Source organism: Callospermophilus lateralis, chromosome 2 (genome assembly GCF_048772815.1).
Source record: "Callospermophilus lateralis isolate mCalLat2 chromosome 2, mCalLat2.hap1, whole genome shotgun sequence".
In the NCBI taxonomy this organism is placed as follows: Eukaryota; Metazoa; Chordata; class Mammalia; order Rodentia; family Sciuridae; genus Callospermophilus; species Callospermophilus lateralis.
The window spans coordinates 35,916,453-35,942,356 of NC_135306.1; the positions used below are offsets into that span (position 1 = coordinate 35,916,453).

Consider the following 25,904-nt stretch of genomic DNA (forward strand, 5'->3'; position numbering starts at 1 on the left):
TATTTATTTATATGTGATGCTGAGAATTAAATCCAGTGTCCCACACATACCAGGTAAGTGGGCTACCACTGAGCCACAGCCACATCCACCCATTTTTACATCTTTAATTTCAAGGTTTAAAAGAATATTCCCTCATTTTAGCATATTAGAGTACAAAGTATTGATCCTGAATATTGCTGAATTTATCAGTTCTCTATTACACCCATCATGATTTGACAGGTCTTTATTTTAGATTGAGCATATATTCAACTTTGATGAAAGATTCCTAAATTTACTACAGATAACTCTATCTTTTCACTGCTTAAGCTGTTGTTGATTAGTTGACAGGACTTAAGATACATACATAATAAATTACAGCATTAACTTATATTTCTTTGTTTCTTAAATCACCAATCTTAGCCAGTTCTCAAGTCTTTCAAATGTCTGATTGCCATCTGGTGGCAAAAGCAGGAAGTATATTCACCTCAGAGCTTCTTCTGATTTCTGGTATCACACCCAATGTGCCTCCCTCAACCCACTCATCTTTAGAATAGACCAAAACTACAGGGGTACCAAGATAATAAACCAAATAACATGTCAGCATACTGGAGTTGGTGGGATCCAAAAAGAACCTAATATCCCAAGGTGTTCACTATCCAGCTGGAGAGCCAAATGTACACAGTAAACAAAGTCTGGCTGTTCTCCAGACTGTTCCCACCAGTGTTCTTCCATGACACTGGATTGTGAGGATAGTCTGGATTATTTTTCTAAATACAGACAATAAAAGGTTTAATTATGCCCATAGAGTAATCAATTTGACAAGTCTCTTATTTTTTTACATCAGAATCTTAAATTATGGGTGAAATAAATCTTTTCTTGATTTTAGAGAAGCACAACAAACTCTTTTGTTCTAGTGCCAGGAACAGATAACATGTGGGCAAATTTGGCAGAAAAATGGAAAGGAATCAAAGATGAAGGAACTTATCACATTGACTTCCTTCTGGGGGCAGGGGAAGAGCCTTTGCGTACACTGGGAAGTAGACCCTGATGGTCTAACCTTTAATCCACAAGTTGGCTCTGAAGGTTTACTTTCTGTCCTAGCCACCCACTCTTCCACTTCAGTGACTGATGCTTTTCTAATATTTCTCCATTTGTTTCAATCCTTTTTTTGGCTACTGCCCATCTATGACTGGTTACTCCAGCGCCCTCTCCCATTCTCACTGAAGATAAGGATGATGAAAACTAAACAAATATTGATGATGTGAATCTTGCAAAAAAAATGCTGATTTGCATTTTTGGATGTTTTATTCACTGGACAAATACCAAAAAAATACATTTTATGAATTGTTGTTTAATGCTTTCTACTCTCAATATATTCAACTAGACTACTAGTTAAAAGTAAATGGTCTGGGACTGGGGTTGTGGCTTAGTGATAGAGCGCTCACCTAGTGTGTATGAGGTGCTGGGTTCGATGCACCACATAAAAATAAATAAATAAAATAAAGTTTTCGTGTCCAACTACCAAAAAAAAAAAAAAAAAAAAAAAAAAAAGTAAATGGTCTGCTCTATTCATAGACCTCAGTAAATAAAAATGTTTGCTTTTCACAGATGAACTGAAATTTCTCTCAGTTTGAAGTCTGCATTTCATTTAAGGATTCCAGCCCATCAAATGCTAGGCTGAAAAGGTGAAGTGCTTGTGGTAGATAGAATGCAGCTGTGGCCCCAATTTTTCACATCTTCTTGTATTTATTTCTTGCATACTGACTTCAGACTTGGCCATGTGATTTGTTTTGGCTTAAAGCAAGAAGCGGCCTAAACACATGCATGTTTCAGCTTCTTTTCTTGCACCCCTACCACCTCCACAGGAAGATGTCAGAGCTAACCTGCTGGAGAGATGAGACACAGATGGAGGACAACTAAACTGCCTTAGTCAAGGGCATCTTAAAATACTGTTAGCCTCAGGCTGACCTGTCAGTTCATTGCAAATGAGTGAGCCCAGCTAGAATTAGCTAAATCTGGCTAGATCAGAACTGTCAAGATGTTAGATTCAAGAGAAATAATAAATTGTTACTGTTTTAGGCTACAGAGTATTGAGATGGTTTAATATACAACATAATTGTATAATGTAATAGAGAGTACTCAGTGCTTTCTCTACTTAAAGATAGTTTAATTCATTAGATATTCATATAGGATTTCTACCTAAAAATTAACCATATATAATTCAGTTTTTCAGAATGGAAAAAAGTCCTATAAATATAATTCTGCCTTTATAAGTACTGACTGTAGCAGCTACTTACAGTCAACAACATTTTACTCATCCTTCGTCTTACCTGCTCTGTGAAGACTTCCCCATTGCTCTTAGTAGGGTTTTTTCCCTCCAGGTCCCAATGTGTCTTGTATAGATTTCTAAAATTGCACTTGTGTCACTGTATTTTAATGGTCTATCTAACTTTTTCCTCATTCTACAGACTAGATTATGAGCTTCTTGAAGACAATGGCTAAAATTTTTCATCTTTATACCCCGAAAATTGTCCCTGACATATATTAAGTGTATCAATTTAATGAATGTTGAGTGAATGAAAGTCGGATACAAAGATAACTATATGGACTCTGCTCCAGGAACTCAGAATTTGATATTAAAAAGAAACACATAAACTAAGAATTTAGATGAAGCAATCAAATTTATGTGTATGGAGAGAAGAGGGATGAGCAGTAACAGTTTGAAAGAGGTACCATCTAATCTTGGGATATAGCTCAGTTGGTAGAGTGCTTGTCTGGCATACACAAGGCCCTGGGTTCAATCCCCAGCACCACACACACATACCCCCTCCCGCCCCCCCCCCCACACACAAAAAGAGTTACCATCTAAGCTAGAATTTGAGGCAAAGGTTGCCAGTGGATAATGGTATGTTGGGACCAGCTTTCTTGGGGGGAATTAACTGACTGGGGGAGAAAGTCCTGATTTGTATAGTACTTGCTGATGTTCTTGGTATAAATACCCTCACTGATAGCTGATTTCAAGTTACAAACTGGCTTGCAAAATTCCAGATATTTAACAATCCGTTCTTTCTAATTGATAGGGGTCAGTTCCAGTATACTACTGGACAGGAATATATGAAAATGGATTTGGAAAAGGGAATTCCAGGTAAAACAAACAAGTTGTATAAGTACAACTAACAAATAAAACATGGACAATCTGGAAAATTATAAGTAATGTGCTGCTAAAGTGTAAAGGTGGGAAGAATCAGGGGCTAGATTGAGAAAAGCTTGGTATAATAGCTGAGAAGCATGAACTATATCTTATAGGGGAGCCACTGAAGAATTTTAAGGAGGAAGTGACACAATCAAATTAGTCCTTAAAGGAATCACTTTTGAGGGAAAGAAGTAGAGAATGTATGGAAAATAATAATTTGGTTAATTTGAAATCAATCAGTTTTGGTTGATGTGCTCCTTGCTTCAATAGAACATCAAAGTTAAACCTATTCAGGAGCTCAGAAAAAGATTTTGGAGTTGTCATCCTATGGAGGCAAGGTATGGGAGTTGTGCTGGAGATACAGCTCAGTGGCAGGGCACTTGCCTACCACAAATGAGGCTCTGGGTTCTAATCCCAGCACCACAAAAACAAAACAAAACAAAACAAAACAACCTATGGGACTAGGTGAGATAGGGTAGAAAAACCCTGGCTATTTAAAATTAGACCAGATCATAAACTAATCTAACTTGATTCAGATTTCTTTTAGGAGATGCTCTCATTCAGATGACTTCAGATAGGAATGAATTAGAAAATATACTAGGGCAAGGAGACTAAATAGGAGTTACTCTTCTCCCCAAACAACAATACAAATATGACAAAACAAAACAACCTACAAGTAGAACATAATCAAGGTTTTATACCATCTTAAGCCAGTACTGCAGGACCTTATCGGTTTCGCTCTTTTTGGAGCTCATCAGCTGCAGGTAACGGCTCTACTCCACTCTGATGTAGCATGCCTGCATAGCATCTTGCCACTTACAAAGTCTCCCATTCACAGTCTTCAATTTGTTGTTGTTGTTGTTTTGTTTTGTTTTGGTACTAGGGATTGTACTTAACAACTGAGCCACATCCCCAGCTATCCCAACAATTCTTGAAGTTTCCTCAGCATTCACTAAACACACTTTATTTATATTTAGGTCCTGAAGCCTTTGTTGGGACAAAGTAGCACATGATTGCTGGGGATTGAACATAGGGCCTCTGAATTCTCAAGGCTGACAGTGTTTGTTTTTGTGGTTTTAAGAGTCTCTTTTTAATATTTTCAGAGCCTTAATTTTATCATCATTTTCACAGAAGCAGAACCCAAAGGCAGAACAATATTTTAGTTGTATTAACAACTATTTAGCTTAAAACTTAACTGCCTTAAGATTAAAAATAAGTCCCCACAAAGTACTCCTACTGACTTTCCTTCATAATATCTCACCTTTCTTAATAAAATAACATCAAATAACTAGAACGAAGAAAGCCAGGAATTAAAGGAGAGAAATTACAATGACATTTCTGAAAAGAATATGAAGGAAATCCTAGAGAAGAATCTGTGAAAGAAGAAACAAGTAAAAATGTAAAAGTTTGATAGTAAATTTTAGTAAAGTACTTCAGTGGATCATGCAACAAATGGAAAGGTGTTCATATTTATGGTCATTATGTTAAGAAAGTAGCAGGTAATGTCTGACATTTAAGGTATGGAATGGTTTATGAATCCAAAAATAAAGTTTATCTTATTACTTTATAGCCATTGCCAGGTCTCTGGAAATGTACCAGTCTCACATCATCTTAATGATGTTTATTCTGATACTCAAGGAAGAAAAAAGCTATCAATGATCAGGAAAAATTTTTAAAAATCATTACATTTGGTGGCCAAAAAAAAATGTTTACAGCTATGATTTGGACAAAGACTATGCAAAAAAAAAAAAAAAAAGAAAGAAAAGAAAAAGAAATCTATCCCCTTCCATATATAGAGGCATATATTTTAAAAAAGAATCTCTACTTTGTCTCACTTCATAGAAAACATCAAGTTCATGTTTACTTTAGCTCTAATCAGCCAGTATGCACTTGTATGGCTGTATGTATATAACTAGCATCTGCTCTGTTTGTGCCTGTCATGCCAACTGTTGAATATTTTGAATATGATCTCAGGTTCCAGTATTGCATATCTTGTAAATCTCATATGGCCTAAGCAATACTTAGGTGGGCTAAGGACTGCACTTGTGAAAATGTAAGGAGATCTAGAACTGAGTATTCATTCCCATGACACTTGAACATGTTGATGTTGTCATTAAGTTAATGATTGATTTTGGCATTTCTTATAGACCAAAGTTTGGTGACCTTAATCAAACAGGTAATCTTCAAAGAAGTACTCTTAAGTACTGAAGGAAGAACTCTCAGGTGTTGTTCAAAATGAAAACTGAAAAACTGGAAGAACATTATTTGAATCTCCTATGCATTGCTAAAATTCCCTCTGCAATGTGTGAATCCCATAAGACTTTGTACATTTCCAGTGATAGAAAGTTCTCTTTTTATGGAACATCTCATTTTAATTTAGTCATTGAACTAAAGTCATTTCATTTGGTCATTGAACTGCCATTATCCATATCTGCTCCTTCTCTTCCAGTTCCCTAATGAAGCAATCTTCAAAACCCAGCTCTCTTTCATGGAACTTTCATTCACACCCTCAATGTTCAAGGGTTACTTCAAGGTTCACTTCGGGCATGACATCTCTCCTTATATTTAGTCCTGTATTTCTAACCACCTTAGAAATATGGGTCTTTACATTAAAAGGACCTAATACTCAAAATGCTTCAATTTCTTTAATCGCCTTTCTAATGAATCTGCTATTGTTGCTGTGTGTATTTTAATTCTCAATTTGAAATTCAATAATTCATTACCATTATTTTATAAAATATGTGTTTTAATTTACCTGGTTTCTACTTTCACATTTCCTTTTTTTTGAGGGTGGGGGTATCACAGATAGAACCTGAGAGCACTCGACCACTGAGCAACATCCTCAGCACTTTTTGTACTTTATTCAGAGTGGGTCTCTGAATTTGCAATCCTCCTGCCTCAGCCTCCTGAGCTGCTGGGATTATAGGCGTGTGCCAACATGACTGGCTCAAATTCCCTTTTGCATTTCAAATAATTTTCTGATGGACTAGATCTTTCAAAACTTTCTTTGGAGAAGCACTTCTAGCAGGGATCTGGAAATATCTTAATATTTCTTGAAAAATATTTTTGGTGGTAAGAGAATCTAGGTTGATGTTTACTTTCTTTCAGAAGCATTTAAGCATCATTTCACCGATCTCTGGCTTCCTTTGTTGCTACTGGGAAATCAGCTGTTGGTCTCCTTTAAATGCAATGTCATTTTTTCCGACTGCTTTTACGATTTGTCATGTGTATCTATAATGTATAAAGAAAAAATCCAACTGGGGATTTGTTGGGCTTCTTGAAACATTGCCTCTGCCATATTACTTTTCTTCTAGTTCCTCAATGAGAAGATGATTCTTACTCTGTTCGGTCTCTTGAACTACTTTTTAGCTTTATGTCCTTCTGTGCTGCTTTTTCCATAACTTCAGTTCTACCTTCCAATTTACTAACTTGATTGTATTTAATCTGCTACAATATCCATCCATTGTGTTTTTATTTCAACTATGCTTTTTCTGGAAATTCTTTTTCAACTATGCTTGCTCTCACTGTATTTTATTTCTTAAATACATAAAACATTTTATAGTCTGCATCTGATAATTTCTATATCTGAAGTATTTCAGGACTGATTCTGTTCACCATTATTCCTGCTAGTTCATTTGATGAAACTTGTTTTCTGGTGAATTTGGGGATTTATTTACACATGAGTTGTTTATTTTTCTTAGAACTTTATCTATGAAAACTCAAGAAGTCTGAAATAAGAACCTATTCCCCAGAAAGGATTTATGTTAGTTTGTCTCAGGTACCTAAGAGCCACTAGAAACACTTTAAATAAACTTTAGAATCACTTTAAATAAATTCTCAGTTTGATGTTGTATCAATATTCAGTATAATGTGGGCTGCAAACTCAAGTGAAGGCCAGCTTATATTGTTAATGTTTGAGAGAAGCAATTTTCTTTGTGGGCCCCTAGAAGGGGAGGAAATGAACATATTTCTTTTTTTAAAAAATTTAATTAATTAATTAATTATATTTGTTGAATGTATTTCTTGATTATCCTAATACTGACAGTGTAGACCCTTTGGGATCCCAATTTTATTGGTGGAAAGCAGAGGGTACTACAATTATTAGGTTTTCCATCTTTGATCAGAACCAAAGCTATATCTCTTGACTTGACTATAGAAGTTATTCATCAAATATCCTCAGTGCTAATGTCAAATTTTAGTGCTATTTTTTGGATTCCTGTCTTATTTTTTGGTCTGGGAATTCCATATTTTCTTTCCAGCAAATTAAACTAGCATTTTAACAGCCTTTTTAAAAAATATCTTTATTGTTTAGTTGTAGATGGACAATACCTTTATTTCTTTATGTGGTGCTGAGGCTCAAACCCAGTGCCTCACATATGCTAGGCAAGCGCTCTCCCACTGAGTCACAGTCCCAGCCCCATAAACTAGCATTTTAAATTGCTTTCATCTGGAGGACTGGTCTAGATACCAAGTCTGCCCTATTGCCAGAAAGAGATCTATACAGTGCCTTCAAGCATGGAAAATAGTAAATGTATGCCAAGGAACTAGGCTTAAAAGATTAGTAGTGTTTATTATATCTCCTTGAACATCATCTCTCACATTCAAAACATGATAACAAATCCAGTTAAATTCTGTCTTCAAATCTTCCACTTACTCTTGAATACTTGATTCTATTGTCATCATCCTATTGCTGGCTTGACCTTATATATTTTTAGCTAAGTTAGGAATTTAAAGGAGCTAAAACTTAGTCTGCACAAAACTAAGAGTTTAAGCTTTCTAAAATATTGGCTTTGCAATTTGTCATGTTAATCTTTTTTTACCAAATCATCATCACCTCTATTTAATAATGAGTGGAGCCTCCAAATGTCATCTTTCCAGGATCTTTCCAAGCACAGATTCTCAGCTCCAAACAGGGTTGTCTTCTCTTTGCTCCCTGCATAAGCTATGTGCATTTTTTTTTTTTTTTTGCTAATGTGCCTTTGATCCATAGTCTTATTTTTTAATCTACTTTTTGATACTGGGATTAAACTCAGGGGCACTCAACCACTGAGCCACGTCCCCAGCCCTATTTTGTATTTTATTTCGAGACAGTCTCACTGAGTTGCTTAGTGCGTCACCATTGCTAAGGCTAGCTTTGAACTTGCGATCCTCCTGCCTCAGCTTCCCTAGCCATTGGGATTACATGTGTGCATGACTGTGTCCAGCCATGGTATTATTAACAACCAAATTATACCAACCCTTTCAGGTCTTTCTCTTTTGCAAAGTTTTTCCTGATAACTCCCAACATGCTTGTTCTGTTTTGGATTTCCCCAAGCCCTTATGAGTGCAACATATATTTTAGTTAATTTCACTCAATTAGCTATAACTGTCTAGTATTTGAAGTTAAGCTATAAGTAGTTTAATCAGAATTTTAACCTAAGACTGATTCCAGTTTGTGTTTTCTAATATATAAAACAGTCTCTCAGTACACTCGATAAATATCAGATGTAACAATGTTTTATATTTCACTTGTTTATATTACATTGGTTAGAACAAAACAGAATCTTAAATGGGGGATTTAGTCCAGTATTACACATCTGCACATGCCAGGACAGTGTTCTACCACTGGGCTAGATGCTCATCATTTTTTTTTTTTTTTCCGTTTTGAGATAAGATCTTGCTATGTTGTTGAGGATGGCCTCAAATTTGAGATCTCCTGCCTCAGCTTCCTAAGTAGCTGAAATTATAGGCGTGTGCCATGGTGCCTGTCTATAGCATTACCATTTTTTTAAACTTTATTCACATAAGTAAATTTCTAGGAAAACTCCTCAAAAGGAACTCTGTAGCATCTTTCCAATAAAGATAATATAAGCTCCTCCAAATGTAATTACCAACTCTCTGAATCTTGAATCAAACTACGCAAAACCGTCCTTTAAGGGAAATGCTACCCTTAAAATTATAAGCCTAAAGAAAGGGATTAAATATCTAAGAATTTAACCCTGACCACGCCAGAAAAAAGATATTAAAAGCCTCGTTTTGGATAGTGATAAAAAAACAATGAGAAAACAGGCTGCATTACACCAAATTTACTTTACAACAAGTAGTCATTATTGCTAGTAGGCTTGAACAGTTACTGTTATTTAGGATTTATAATGCAGAAATCTTATCCTGTATAAGTGCTCCTGCCTCTTTGTTTCTAAGTAACATAAAAAACCAAACTGAGTCTACATTATCTTGAATAATTTGGGAGGTCAGCTTTTAATATAAAAATAAAGAACCTGCTTGTCATATAGACTCTTGGAGAATGGTTACTTAATTCTAATTCAAGTAAGGGAGGATTGACTGAAAACCGAACTGTTCTTATTTCTATCATAGGACAGTGTCTCTCTTACCTTTCCTGTCCCGTCCTTCATCAACACATACTGGTAGACTTCCTAGGGCAATGCAGAAATCCAGACAAGAGAAGGAAGCACACTAAAATTATGGAGGACAGGCTACAGGAGATGGACAGTGTCAGACATCATGTGGGAGAAAAGAAGGAATTATCATAGTTAGCCACTTTGTTCAAGAGAAACCCAAACTGGTCACATCAAAGGTAGAGAGATAAGGGCGGGGGGGAAAGGACCTTTTACTTCTTGGTAGCAAGGCTTCTTTAATAAGAACAGGGAAGAGCTACAGTTTATTTGGAAATCTGTCTTCAGAGGAACAGATATAACTTAGCCAACAATACCATGGAACAAAAGATAAATAAGATTTTTCAGTTTAAAAATGTTAAGAAAGATAATTATATGCTTTGAGAAAAGAAAAGAAAAAAATCAGAAGTATAATCTAGAAGTAGTTATGAGTTATTCTTTCTTCTCCCAATGTTTAGATATAAAAATGATCAATGAGGGGCATGTGCACTTAAGTCTCCTTAATTACATCACTTTATACTACGAAAAACTATAAAATTATCTCATTTAACAATGGGGTTCTAGAAAATGAGCATTTTCTAGCCCCCAAAAGGAGTCTTTCTCACATCAGGGGAAATTTTTCGCTTGACAGAAAATACCTTCTCTACTTCTGCCCTAGTATCTTCTCTATCTAGATACCACAGTGCTTGAAATTCCATCAGTGGGAGACAAGAGTTTCAAATTTAGCACAGCCTTTGTAACTTAGTATTTTCCCTCAAATGCAAGATGTTAGAAAAGTTTGAAGCTATGCACACTAGCAGTGTGATTTTATTTTTGTTTATATTTATAACAGAGATTAAAAAAAAAGGAATACCTAGATAGGTCAAGAGATAAGAAAAGAGGTAAAAAGAGGATACAGAACCAAAGAAAAATGATTTCACAGTCTTAGCAAAACCAGTTGCTTTGTTATAAAAATATTTTGGTTAAAAACTTTGCATGCTAGATTAAGGCATTTCTTTAAAATTAATACCAAAATTAATTAAAGACATACATTTCTAAACAAAGCAATGACATTTTAGTCAAAATTAAATTTTCTGTAAAGTAGAAGGCAGTTGGTATAAAAATGAACTCACTTTTGAAATTTAAGTGTTTTTTTTCAATTCTGGTAATATCTGAGTAGGCTACCCATATTTGTTAAATAAAATGCATACCTCATATTCTTTTCTGCAAGCTTTGGAAATATCATTCTTTGAAGATGCCTAAAAGTCAACACATTTCTCCATTAATTTATTATACATGTTTTTTAGCAAAGATAAAAAAGAGCACATATTAGTATGTCAATGGCCAGTGAGTATTTTTTATTTTATCATGAAAAATCTTATAATCAGATATTTTAAAAGTTCCTAAAATACAATAAATTTCATACAATGTCCTTAAAACAAACATCATTCTAGGATCTCTTCAGTATACTAGGGCCTCACTCTAACTTTTATGGTTTTAATCTCACATAATAACATGGTTCTTTTGTTATTTCAGAAACAAGATGACTTTGAAGGAAATGTAAATCAGGACTTTTTTTTTTTTAAGCTGAATTCCATTCTAGCAAATTTTCTTGTGAAGCTCTGCCACAGCAAATTTTCTTGTGAAGCTCTGCCAGAGCCCTTATATTTTGCTTTTTCTTTAACCCTGTATACTCAAAACTTTCACACTGAACTTACAGAGTCAATTTTCTCAGAAAAGGGCCATGTATAGTCGAGAGGACAACTAAAGAAAGAAAGGGTACTATGTCAGGCAAGTAAAAAAAGTTCCTTTTATATAATTCTTTTATAAGCTTAAAAAGATATTATCACCTCTATAGATGAGAAACTGATATTCAGAGAAACACATGAAAGTATGCACTTTTATGTAAAACAAGGCAAAACAAATCTGCTGAAAAGTAATTAATCTTCTATATCACATTAGTCTCCATTTAAAGACGTAATTTCAGAGCCATGAACTCTAGTCCCTTATTTCATTTCCTCCTACTCTATCACCTAAGCCCATGCAATTTAGAATAAGCCAGCTGGTGGGGATGGGAAAGGAAAGCCGAATGGGTTGACAACTGCTTTATATCTCACTAGACCTATTACAGTACAATCTTGTACAACTCAGCTTCACTCTAATGCCTAAAGGAGAACGCATATAGCTAGGCCATGTGCTACCCAAAGAGTATTGCTTAGGCTATGGTACATACTGGTTTGTGTAAAAGTGAAGGTGACACCATGTCTCATATAGTTTTGTTAAGAGATCAGTCCCTACAAGAAGAAACCACAATTTCCAGTTGTGGTTTTATGTTCATTAAACCACTATCTAAACAATTAGTTTTCTAGTTAAGTCTACTCCCACCATTTGGAGTGAAGAAGACTGGGTGGTGGTGACTTTTCCCATTCCAGGGAGGCACTATGAAAATATGCAGTGAGGAAGAACTCAAGGACCTAGTCTGAAATGGACCAGAGATACATCAAATCAAAAAGAAGCCATAACTCACTGTAGGAGTCACATACCACTTAGGTTAAGAGAAGAGATATGAGAACATGCTCAGGGTAAAGCCATGATAAAAGGGAAAGGGAAGATGAAAATGAAATAGGTCAACTGTGTCCACTTCTTTTGTCTAAGCATATGCAAATGTTACATGACTATTTGGACACACTCAGCATTGACTCCGCATGACTATGGGCAAAGCGTGAAAGGCCCTGATTCCTATAAAATTCTTTCTTTGCATGGCAGAGAGAAGTAAGATAAGAAAGTATAGGAGAAGGCTGAAGATCTTACATGTAGCAGCCATAACTGAAAAAAGAACAAATCTAAAAGAAAATGATCCACGAAAGAAACGACAAACTTTGCAGTTTCTGTGGGTCACCTATCCAACGCAATAAAGTAAGCAAGGCCTAAATCATATGTACAGCTAACTGTATAACATATGCACAGTAATCTAAACTATACTTCATGATGCAGAAAAGCCTGATTGCCAGGTGTTACCTGCTTGCATGCCTGTCGACATTCCAAGGCAATAGCCAGTTCACAGCAACCTAAGCCGACCCAGCCATCAGACTTCTTAAACACACCTTAAAAACAAAATGTTCAAATGTTTTTCATAAGTAGCAATAAAGACAAATAGTACAACAAAATGTTTTATGGAAACTACTATAAGTCAAAGAGGGTGACCACAGGAAAATTCACCCAGATAGCAGGGCATCAAAATCTTAAGCCCTTTCCTTCACCTTTAACTCCCAGTGCTTATCAGTCTCCTTAGGGTCCCATAAGGCGTAATTACCAGGTCTTCTGCTTCTTGACTTTTCTCAGTTCAACCTAAACTTTATGAAGTCATTCCCACTCTATTAGAGGACACATAGAGAGAGGAAAGTTATGGAGGGCCTCTTCTTATTTTTATAGACTGAATCAGAGGCAAAGATTCTAATTTAATTGAAGCAAACAAGAGTACAGGTATTTTTGTGTTCAAAATATTATATATGTAGAAGAGTAAAAACCTATGACGCTATTTAAATAATGATACTTAGAATACATGCAAGAACAATTTCTGTGAGGTAGTCCTGACTTTGAAGGGCACACTTAATCATGGCAAAATGACTATGTACTATTTTGGTTCAATTTATACACAGCAGCTATTTCTCTAACAAAAGTACTTTGAAATCAAAAGATTATAAAATTATAAAAAGGCTTTTAATATGGTCTTAGACCCTTTGTGATCATAAATGTCAAAAAAATGACTGACTGCTCATATAAAATTAGGGAACATAAGAAGTAACTATAGAGCCCGGCATGATGGTGTATGCCTCTAATCCCAGTAACCCAGGAGGCTGAGACAGGAGGACTGCAAATTCAAGGCCACTTTGGCAGCTTAGCAAGACCCTGTCTCAAAATAAAAAAATAAAAAAGATCTCATGATGTAGGTCAGTGGTAAAGTGCACTCTGGTATTAAAAAATAAATAAATAAAGGAAGAAAGGAAGGAAGGAAGGAAGAAATGAATGAATGAAGGAACAGAAAAGAAAAAAACAAGTGAACAATGAAAGGAGAAAAGACATGTTTGTAGGAATGCTGCAAATCTTTCTTTATTTGCTTTAAAAAATGTTCTATGCCATTTCTATGTAATACACAGATCTACAGATAAACATCTGCATTACATTAAATTATTATTTACATTTGAAAAAAATGTGGGGAATTCAAGGCAATAGGTAACAAGAAACTAGGACTTAATACAACAAATTTAAGTATTCTACTGAAAAACATTAAGTAAAACAAACAGTTTATAGATAGACAAAGCTCTCAAAGTATAATTATAAACTGCACTGAAGTTGATTATTATAAACCACATCAATTATAAAAACTAAAAATATTGCACATTATACGTTTCATCATCTCCATGTGCTTGTAATGCATAAGGGGACAGACTTCTATCTAGCCCCACTGTCTAGTATAGTTTCCTCTAAATCTTAGCTACTTGCTATTCAGAATTTCTCACATGTTAGAAATAATTATGAATAGAAACCTTGTAGGTCATAAACTCTGTGGGCTATTAATAATACAGTGTTGTTGTTTCTATGTATCCAGTAATATTAGAAAATATTATTTAACCATCTTTTACATTTATTCAGTAGTTATATAGAAAAGGTACTCTCTTACGTGTTATGTGGGCTATGAAAGTATGAAATAGATAAAACACATGACTTCTTTATGTGGCAGCCTCCAGAATTCAGAGATATATAAGGTATAACCCCCCTTCCCCAGCCCCACACCCCAAGACATTGGCTTTAACCAGGGTTAGAATGAGCCTAAATTTTAGAAGACCATGAATGCCAGGATAGGAAATTTGGGCTTTATTCCAATGGAAGTGGATATTGCTTGATGGATTCTGACAGGAAAGATGTATATAATGTATTAAAACATCAATCATAAGGTTATTATAATATTCTATCCCAAGAGCAAAATAACAAAGTCTTAAACTAGGAATAGAGAAGACAGTTGCAAGATTTTGCAAGGGAAGAGTTAATGTAACTGGAAAGAAAAGGGAATCAAAGAAAACTTATGGGTTTTCTAGTCACAAAAGAGTCAGTTATGAGTCTGATTTTGGATTTGCACTTTAGATACCATCTGGATGAAGAATCTAGGAAGAGATGTCTATAAGTCACAAACAAATTAGATTGATTAATTTAATTGAAGCAAACAAGAGTACAGGTATTTCTGTGTTCAAAATATTACATAAGTGTTCTGGGAAGGAATGACATCACCATAGTAAGTGTGGAGAGAGAAGCGAAAAGCACTGAACGGAGGAACAATTATAGTCCTTATGGTAGGTAAAAGGAGAAAGATATGAGAAAATAAGGTGCCAAGGCCAAGGTCTTGGAAGAGTCATAATAGCAAGTGTTTGGGAAAATCAGAGAGTAAACACTGAGATAAAGCACAAATCAAGAAATCCTGGTGATCTTTCAAAGAATAGTTTCCAAGAATGGTAGAAGTGGAGATAAGAGTATAAAAGGTTTGAATGGATGAGTATAAATTATACATTTGAAAATTTGGGTGTGGAAGGGAAGACAAGGATAAAAACTCCAGAGAACAAATTACACTATTGGACTATGACAGATTTTATATTCACAAAATAAGTTTTTAAAATTTAAATACTAAATGTCATATTTTCTTTTTAAATTTTTTTTTAGTTGTTGATGGACCTTTATTTTATTTATTTATATGTGGTGCTGAGAATCGAACCCAGTGCCTCACACACGTGAGGCAAGTGCTCTACCAATGAGCCACGACCCCAACCCCTAAATGTCATACTTTCTACTGCTTACCTGGCAAAGATGAATTCATACAACTCCAGATTTCAACCTGAAATTGTAATCACCAAAAGGCTTATGTAGATAACCAGTTTTTATTTAAAAAAGAAAGATAATTTCTACAGAAATTACGTATGGTTAATTTATTTATGGCTGGGTCCATATAATCAATGCTCAAGGGCCAAATGCACAACATTCAGGAAAGAAAAGAAGCTGAGATACCAAATATTGCTTACTCTTTTCCTGTTTTCCCATCTAAAAGTACTAAGGATGGGTTTGGTTACTCAGGATACTCTTTGTTTTTCCAAGAACAGAGACAAAAGTGTCTTCTGAGTAACTTAAGGAAAACATGTCAATCAGACTGACCATCATTTTTTCCCCTTCCACATGACAAAGGCACTATATATAAAAAGAGGTTCTTTCATGCAAGCTCAGGCTTTACTGTCTTTGTTCAAGAGCATCCCAAATACTGAGAAGAGTCCAAGCAATGGAAATATTTTAAGAAATCTGATTTAGATAGGCAAGCAACAGATCTACAGTATGTCAGAAAATGGAAATACAGGAATAATATTCTGCATATGTTCCTTTATTTCCAATTTTTAAAAATCAAAATAAATAAGATTTAGTTTACTATAGTTTTCATAAAATTAATCAAAATAAAATCATAAAACAAAATATCAAATAAAATACTACAATGAAATTTAAAGACCGAAATACATTTATATTTAAACTTGCCTTTATTCCTACATCCTAAAATACACAATAAAGATGAAAGACCATATTCTATCTAAACAATTTGTGTAAAGATTTTTTTAAAAATTTACCTAAATCTAATATTTTAACTAAATCTAATAATTCACTCTGGCCACAATCACATTGAAAATTACGCTAATCTAAAAGCAACTGATTAGTTTCATATAGACAAAAACCTTTATAGTTTAAGTAGGACTTACCATTGTTTCAGGGCAATAATCTGGGGCTCGTTGTAATAAATGTTTTAGTCGGGATTCACTTTTTGAGGAGAAAATCTATTTGACAAAAGGAAAAAAAAAAGAGGAAAAAAGGTTTTTGTAGAGCTTTTTTTGTTTGTTTTGTTTTTTGGCTATAAGAAATAAGGAGTAAAATTTATTATCCTCTAGGCTTATCAGTTGTCCAGAATATTTTCCAGCTTCTTTTTATAAATGGAAAACCCTTGGAAGCATCTAAATTAAGCTGAGGTAACATTTCTTAAAAGGTTGGTTAATTTGGCAAGTGATCAAAAAGTCCAAAATAGTAAGTCTAGACCCTTTTCTATTGACCCAAAGTGGAGAAAACCTGTTGGGAGTGGGGCTGGCAGAGATTAAGAGAGAAGGAAAGGGAAGAAAAAAAAAGAAGAGAAAAATTTATTCTAAACTGTTCTACAAATGCTTTTAGTCAACAGATGACAATTAAAAGATAAACAGTATCATATCTTTGACTCTGATAAATATGAAATTTGTGAATAGCATATGGCACACAAATTCTCTATGAAATAAAGACAAAGCCATCTTTCACTAAAGATCCTGAGTTGCTGACAAGATTCACTCACCAGGCCAAATGACTCACAGCCTAATAGGAATTAAATTAATATAGTTACTTCTGGTGTCTCAGTAAATTAGAAATCATTACACATATCAGATAGACCTTCATGTTTATCTGCAAATAGTTGAGACTATTAAATCCATGAATACTAAGGGATTTAATGTTCTAGTTAATTGGCATTTTCCTCCAACACTGCTAATTATAGTTAAGAAGTAAAAAGAGATAGAATATCACAAGTTTTTTATATCTAGTGAATTAAAACATTTAGATAATTAAAAGTGACTATTAACATCATGAAAAGTGACAACTAAATACAAAATACCATTCATGGGAAGAAATGTCAAACAAAACAAAAATAAAACCTTACTTCAATCTGATCAAGCCTCTGGATTTGTCTCATAAGATGGCTGTTAGTCATGTGTGGCTATTTAATTTAAACTTAAATCAATTAATTAAATAACATTAAAACCAGTTCCTTAGTCTCCTTAATCACATTTCAAGTATTCACTTGGCACATGTGGCCAGAGGCTAACATATGGTCATAGAATATTTTTATCATTGTAGAAAGTACTGTTGGATAGCCCTGCTCTAAATCTAACAACTAATTACTAAGATACATAGAGGAAAGAGGAATGCATTAAATAACACCATGGATGTGAACAGTGAAGTACAGACTGTGGGAAACTCTACAGGATAAATGATCAAATTTATTCATCAAGTAAGTTACTAGAAGAAATCTATAGATCAAAAGACATTTAAGGAGAGGGGAGGCAAAAGAAAGTAGTAGGAAGTAATAGGGAGGATGAATATAATTAAAGTATGTTATCAGTATGTATGGAAATGTCACAGTGGAACCCATTAATTTGTATAATTAATATAAGTAAATAGTATAATAATTAAAAATTTTTTAAAAAGAAAAGTAATTAATTTGTCATTTTAAAAGTATTGTTGGGTAAAAGACCCTCAAATAATTATTCTTAAATTGTCAAAAAACAACAACAAAAATAAGATATTTAAAAGATATACAACCAATTGCAATGTATACCTCTCATTTAAATTGATAAAAAAATTTTAAAAAGCTTTATTAAATAATTAAGAAATTTTAATAACTAGCTATTATTAGAATATTACATTTTCAAAGAACTGATAATGGTACTTTAGTTATTTATCTATTTATTTTTGCAGTGCTAAGGATCCAACCCAGAGTTTTATGAATACTAGGCACACTCTACCACTGAGCAAACTCCCCAGCCTGGCTATATTTAAAAAAATGAATATGTATAATTTACAGATATAAACTGAAATTGTATGAATCAAATGGCAGAACAATTGGGATTTGCTTCAATATAAATTTGCCTCAATATAATGGGATAGAAAGAGTATGGGGGGGAGATTAAATGAAATGCAATTAGTCATGACTTAATAATGCCAAAAATGAATACAGAGTTCATTATACTTCCTTCACATATATTTGCAATTTTCCATTATAAAAAGATAAGGACGAGTGAAAGAAAAAAATGGTTAAAAAATAACAACAACAGACAAAAATGAATGAGAAAGAGAGAAACTATTTGACTTTGGTAGTGGAACAGAAAGAAGCACAGAGAAGGAAAGCTATGCTTTCAAACTCATTTCCTTGTTCCTCAACATTTCTTCTCAAAAACACCAAAGGCAAAAACAAACAAAAAAGCAAAAAACCTCCAAGCACTTGAAACAGGTTAGGACAATGGAAAGAACATGGAACTGAGATTGTAAATAATATACTCTGAATAAATGGGCACTCTACTTTGTATTATAGGAGATGGCTATATCTTGGTGGCTATAAGAATGGACTTTATTTTGTTCACTAATTATAAGTATATAATTAGACACACTTGGCTCTGAGTCCCTGTTGTTCAAATCACTGGCTTGGGGACCTTGGTTAGTTATTTAACTTTTCTATATCTCTATTTCTTTAGCTATAAAATGCAGATGATATTACCTCCTCAAGGGCTTGGTGTAAGAATTAAATGAAATAATTCATGTTAAAGTAGTACAGGGCTTAGAACATAAGAGGAAAAAAATTTAAGTCTCATGTTCCAGTTATCTGAATAGCTAACAAACAAAATTTAGAAGTCAGATAATCCATCAGGTCCCTTCTCTAAAACTATGATTCTATAAAGTAGAATAAATTAAACTAAGAAAAATATACTAATTATTAGGAATACATTTAGCTAAAAGAAGCCAGAATGTATACACTTTTAGATAATAATGTAGACTTAAATATAAACAGTCACTTTTTTAAAACTTTTTTTTGAATTTTATTTTTTTATATCTTTACTTTGTTCACTAATATTTACGTGGTGCTGAGGATCGAACCCAATGCCTCACTCGTTAGGCAAGTACACTACCACTGAGCTACAACCCCAGTCCCAAACAGTTACTTTTTTTACTAAACAGGTAATCACACCTTAAAAAAAAAAAAAGATGAATATATATCTAGAATAGATACTTTTATTAAATAAATCACATCAGACCAAAAAAAATTATAACCACACTTATACTCCATTCAAGACAGAAATAATCAGACCACAGGGCTTATAATCTTAAATTCTAAGAACTTCTTTTTACCTCAACTTATAACTCATTTCCCCTTGTCTTCAAACAAGCAAGGTCCTCTCATCTAACCAAATTTTCATTTTCTGCACTGACTTACTGACACATCCAACTTTTTTCTTTTTTGGCAGTACTAGGTAATGAACCCAGGAGTGCTCTACCACTAAGCCACGTCCTCAGCCCTTCAAAAAGGGCTGAGGACTAAATTGCCAAGGCTGTTTTGCCCTCCTGAGTCACTGGAATTATAAGTATGTACCACTGTGCCTGGCTGATTTCTCCAACTTTTTTCTTTCACTTCATTCATTTGTTCACCAATCAACCTGCACTCACTGATCAGCTTCCATAAACAAGGGCCTAAATACAACACTTAAGTAAGACATAATCCTTATATTTGAAGAATTTTTATAATACAGTTGGGGACATAAGATATATAAAAAAACTGAATACATTTTTGTAAACTTGAAAGAGTACATAATACATTTAAACTTTTTAATTAAATTAAAATAAAATCCCTGCAGTATGACTTTTAGCCCCATCATTTCAATCAATCTAGAAATATTTTTGAAAATGTTCAGTACTGGGCACTGTTATAAGCATTGGGGGATTGAGCAAAAGTTCCCTACTCTAGAATACCTCTGCTAATTCTTATTCTTTTTTTTTTTTTTTTTTTTTTTTTTTAAAGCTAAGGGCCTTTTCTCAGATCTCAGATCCCTTACCTTTAGCCTGAGACAATGTTGACAGACTCATAGTAAATCATCACACTTATTTTGTTGACTGTTATAAACCACTGGCCCTTTTTATCTAAGTTCTAATTCCAAAGGTTTTAACTCCAAGTCTTCAACTGTCTTGAACACAACTCACCAGGAAGGTGAATCTAACCCCTGCCCCAACCAAAGCCTTTTCCCAACCTTCTAGTTATCAAGGGTTTATAGACTATTCACTTCAGCACAAAATCTAAATGTTATCAGGACTCCATTCTCCCTTTATTCCCTATTGGTTGCAGAAATGATAAATCCTCACTCCTAGTATTTTCTTCCATTTGGTGTGAGCTCTACTAGTTTTAACTGTCCAGGCGTCTTTTTATACTCCTCACTCCTTCCATGAACTAAATGTCTGACTTAGCTGACTGCTGAAATTGTAGAAGGAAGTGAACATACACAACCCAGTCCTTACCTCTTTTCCTCTGGAAGTGAGTCAAACTCTGTCACTTAGTGTGTGCCTAGAGATAAAGCCACATTCAACATCTGTGTAACTAGTTTTAAAGTTTTACTCTGGGACCTATCTGTCTTATTTCTCAATTAGTTAAGAACTTGGTTAGAAAAGAATATTCTTTATTTGGGTGACTGTAATATTCATCTGATTTGCTAAATTATGGAATTTCTAACATTCCAGATTTTAAGAAACCAGATCTCACCTGCTGCAGGTGTTTCATTACGAGACACCTCTTCACAATTATTAACCTTATGGAACCTCAGTAGGAAAAGCAAGAAGAAGCCAAACCTCAAGATACAAAGTAAAAAGTCAGAAAAGCAATGCCTCCACGAGTTATTTTAAAAGATTCCTTATAGTGATACCACCAACAGGCCAGTTTTGTTTTAAAGAGCTCCCCTGGGGCTGGGGATATAGCTCACTGGTAGAGTGCTTGGCTGGTATGCACAAGGCCCGGGATTTGATCAATCAATCAATCAATCAAAAAAAAAAAAAAAGCTATTGTTCTGGCAGCAAATTTGCAAAAAACTTTGATTTGGCACACCACTGCATTTTCTATTAGCTATTCAGATGAGCTGAGACACTCTTATGTCTTATAACCACAGAGTATCTTGCAAAATCTAAGTCCATAGCCAGGTATAGTGGCTCACACCTGTAATTCCTTACACTCAAGGGGCTGAGGCAGAAAGATGCCAAGTTCAAGGCTAGCCCCAGCAACTTAGCAAGACCTTCGGTGACTCAAGAGACACTGTGTTTTAAGATAAAAATAAAATAAAAAGGACCGGGGATGAAGCTCAGTGGTGGTCCCTGGGTTAAATCCTCAAAATAAAATAATAAAACAAAACAAAACTAAGTCCATAGTATTGTTTGAGAGAAGTTATATTCCCAGTAAGGTAGCTCTCCTAGTTTTAGAAAGTGATAAAATCCAGATTATTACTAGAAGAAACTTCAAAGATGTCTGAGACCATAATTTATCAGGTACTAAGGCTAGATGATGAAAGAAAAGTAGGACTTTATGAATAAATACTGTTTCAGTGACACTTGGATAAAAAGTCTCAAGCACAAAAATTCAAACCTACAAAAAATGTTAAGAGTAATACAAAAGAATACCCACATAGTATTCACCAAGATACATCCATTATTAACATTTTGCAACATTTGCTATAATTCTATATACACACATATGATTATTACTACTATTTTGATGAACTATATTAGAATTTATTATAGACATTTATGATCATTCTTTCCTAAATCCTTGCATGTATCTCTTTAGAATAAGGACACTGTCATACTAACTACAATATAATGACTAAATTCAGGATAAAAATGCTGATATAGTACTAGCTAATGTTAAGTCCATATTCAACAATTTCACAAATTTATCTAATAACATCATTTATGGCAATTTTTTTTTTTTTTAATTCCAGGATCCAATCCAGGATCATGCACTGCATTTAGTTGCCTTATCTTCTCTTTAGTTTCCTCTAATCTGGAACAGTTTCTCAGCCTTTCTTTGTTTTTTTATAATAACTGATATTTTTAATAGAAGTGATAATTTTGAGGATTATAGGCTGCTGTTTTGAAGAATATCCCTCAATCTGGGTTTACCTGATTGTTTCTTCATGATTCACGGTATAAATTTTTGGCAGGAATGCTTTATAAGATGCTGTGTTTCTTCTCACTGCATTGTATCAGCAGACACATGTCAATTTGTCCTAATATTGGTGATGTGAACTCTGATCATATGTTAAGGTACTGTCCAATAGATTTCTCCAAAGTTATTAAACTTAATAAGCAGTTACATAATTGAGAACCTCTACAATTTTGATCAAGCTTACCTGTTCACATACATCACGGCACATTTGGTTATCCTTAGAATGATTACAACATAATGCACCTAGGGAGAAAAAAACAAAAACAAAAACCCAACATCTGAAATTGAAAGGATTACACAAACTGTTTATCCCACAGATTATTATTAATTTTAACTCAATGCTTAAAGAGCATCTATTACAAGTCAAGGATAGTGCAGAGTTTGAAGATATGGTCCTTGCCTTCAAACAACTTGCAATCTAATAGGGAAAACTATTATGTGATAATGTAACTATTATTTATTGTATGCTTTCTGTGTGCCAGAATTTAATACTAAGCTTGTTTTATGCATTGTCTTATTCAATTCTTACAATTACCCTATGGTTTAGATTCTCTTATTACACTTCAAATACAAAGTCAAATGGTTTTTAAAAAATAGTGAATTTCATTTAGGACATGATGAATGTGTATTTCCTATAGGACACACAAAAGGAAATTCCAGTAAAGTCAGAAATCGAAGCCTGGAGCGCAAACCTCAACATACAAATTCAGAAGTCATCAGCATAAAGGAGGTATATGGAAATGACACTGCCTATGGATTTTCTGCTGAGAAGTATTTATAACACCAGATTCTAAAAAATTGGCAACATCTGAGACATGGGAAGAAACAAAGGAAGAGATTGAGATGGAACAGTCTAGCTGAGGTGGGTCAACCAGAGAGAGTGGTATTACAGGGGAGGATGTAGTGTTATATGCCACAAGAATCAAGTTAGATTGAAAAATAAAAAAGAAAATGGATTTAATAGTTGCAAGGCCACTTGGCCATTTCTGAGGCCAGTAGAAATGAAAGCTATTAAAGAGTAAGCCAGAGGTGAGGAAGCATAGACAGTAAATATAGATTCACAAGAAGTCTGGCAGTGACCAGAATAAAAGAGTATGGTACTTATAGGAAGATGCAGGGCTACAGGAGGATTCCACACCTCCCTTCTAAAAGTAGGAAAGACCTGAGCTTCTTTATAGATTGAAGGAAACAGCTGAGAATTAATGCTTTTCTGATAGAAAAATGTCTCAAGAGGAGTCCAAAATGAATAAAATCAAGTTTTTAAAAAAATTTTATTTTATAAGGAGGCATTATGTTTAGCAAGAAACAGGGCACACCTCTTCTTTTAAGGTATTTATTAACTTAAAAATACTTTATGGAGGCTGGGATTGTGGCTCAGTGGTAGAGCGTTTGCCTAGCACGTGTGAGGCACTGGGTTCAATTCTCAGCAACACATATAAATAAATAAAGGTCCACTGACAACTTAAATTTAAAAAAAAATTATGAACAGTTTATTAAATACAAGGAATCAATTCATTCACTCAAAAACCATGAGGCTTTGTCCTCATTGAGATTACATTTCCTGGAAGGAGAAATAAACTCACACACACACACACAGAAAGGGTGGGATATGAATGTTAATGTGGAATGGTGGTAAAGACTATGGCGATAATAAAGCAGGTTAAAGAGTAAGGAGAATGTGTGTTAGGGAATAGGAAGGTATTGTATAGGGCAGGTTAGGAAAGCCTCACTGAAAAAATGATATTTGAGCAGAAACCTTAAAGAAAGTGAGAGAACAAGTCTATTAAGTTTTCCAAACAACAAGTGCAGTTTCTGGTGTGTTCATAAAACAGCAAGGAATGTGGCTGGAAAAGAATGAAAGGGAAAGTAGAAGATGATGTGTGATATTAGAGAAGTAACAGAAGTCTTAACTGAAGCATACAGGTCTCTTATAGGCCATTGAAAGGACTTGTGCTTTTACTCTGAGAAGAATAGAAAACAATTGGAGGGTTTTGAGTAATCTGAGTAACATTTAAAAAGGATCACTCTAACTTCTGTGATAAAAATATATTGTCGGGCTGGGGATGTGGCTTAAGCGGTAGTGTGCTTGCCTGGCATGCGCGGGGCGCTGGGTTCGATCCTTAGCACCACATAAAAAATGTTGTGTCCACCAAAAAGTAAAAAATAAATATTAAAAAAATTCTCTCTCTCTCTCTCTCTCTCTCTCTCTCTCTCTCTCTCTCTAAAAAAAAAAAAAAATATATATATATATATTGTAGAAGCTGGGCGAATTGGCACACACCTGTAATCCCAGTGGCTTGGGAGGCTGAGGCAGGAGGTCTGTGAGTTCAAAGCCAGCTCAGCAACTTAGCAAGGCACTAAGCAACTCTCTCTAAATAAAATACAAAAAGGGCTACCGGCTCAGTGATTAAGCATTCCTGGGTTCAATCCTTGGTACCAAATACACACACACACACACACACACACACTACAGAGAAGCAAGAGAGAAAACATCAGTAAGCTGTTCCAATAGTACTGATAGGATATTATAGTGTCTTGACTAGGGGGCAGCAGTGGAAGTGGTATTAGTAATCAGAGTCTGGATATATTATGAATGCAAAGCTGACAGAACATGCTATTAGATTAGATGTGTGATATGGTAGGAAAAAAATCAAAAACTATAAAATTTTTGGTGTGAGAAAGTGGGAAAATAGAAATACCTGGAAATACCCTGAAATGGAAAAGACTAAAAAAGGAAATTCCAGAGGGTGAGGAGATAATCAAAAATTCAGTTTTTAAATAATTCTGATATAACTTTGAGATGTCCATTAGGTGTCTGAACGCAGAAGAGTGTCCAATGTATGGGGAAAAAACTAAGAGAGAGAACGTGACCAAGAAGCCAACTAAATAAAATGTTTCAAGGAGGAGTCATTAACTGTGCTAGATGATGTTGTCAAGTAATGTGATTCAAACTGACGACAGTATACAGCAACGTGAAAGACGCTGATGACTTCAAATAAGTGTCATCAGTGTGACCTGATGAGGGCAAAAGCCTGAGTTCAAGAAAGAATTCAATAATGTACAGATAACTCTTTTGAATATTAGCATTATAAAATGAAGAATGACTAGCTTTTGTCCTTATTCTTAGGAGACTCTAAATCCTTGGAATTTCCTGAGTAATAGGAGTGTTTTTGTTATGAAAATGAGATGACTCATTATCTTACCTAAATATGTTCAGGATGGGGCCTGGCCGCCACTCCAGAAAGACTAGAAGATTGGGACTACTGAGTCACCTCTCAACCTGACATCTCAATCTTCAGAGGGGGGACTGGAGACTGGATTCCAACATGAGACCAATAATTCAATCAATCATGCCTATGTAATGAAATTTTGATAAAAACTCCTGACACAGAAGCTCACTGGGCTTCCCTGGCTGCTGAATACACTGATGTGAAGATGATACATCCTGATTCCATGCAGAAGCTCTGCATTTCCTCCCAGACCTTGTCCTAAGAGTCTCTTATTTGGC

At 34.5% G+C, this 25,904-nt stretch overlaps 1 protein-coding gene across 2 annotated transcripts in view; it reads right to left on the minus strand.

Annotated features, from left to right (window-relative positions):
- The window catches only part of Reck (reversion inducing cysteine rich protein with kazal motifs), an 86,688-nt gene that overhangs the window by 49,068 nt on the left and 11,716 nt on the right, over positions 1 to 25,904 (minus strand). The window contains exons 2-6 of one of the 2 annotated variants that reach the window (XM_076843288.2): positions 22,581 to 22,639; positions 16,329 to 16,403; positions 15,391 to 15,427; positions 12,562 to 12,647; positions 10,755 to 10,802 (exon numbers count right to left, since the gene is read on the minus strand). In XM_076843288.2, coding sequence (XP_076699403.1) covers positions 10,755 to 10,802; positions 12,562 to 12,647; positions 15,391 to 15,427; positions 16,329 to 16,403; positions 22,581 to 22,639 — 305 coding nt within the window. Of the gene's footprint in view, positions 1 to 9,543; positions 9,609 to 10,754; positions 10,803 to 12,561; positions 12,648 to 15,390; positions 15,428 to 16,328; positions 16,404 to 22,580; positions 22,640 to 25,904 lie in introns of those variants that run through there. The other variant, XM_076843289.2, reaches the window with a different exon arrangement.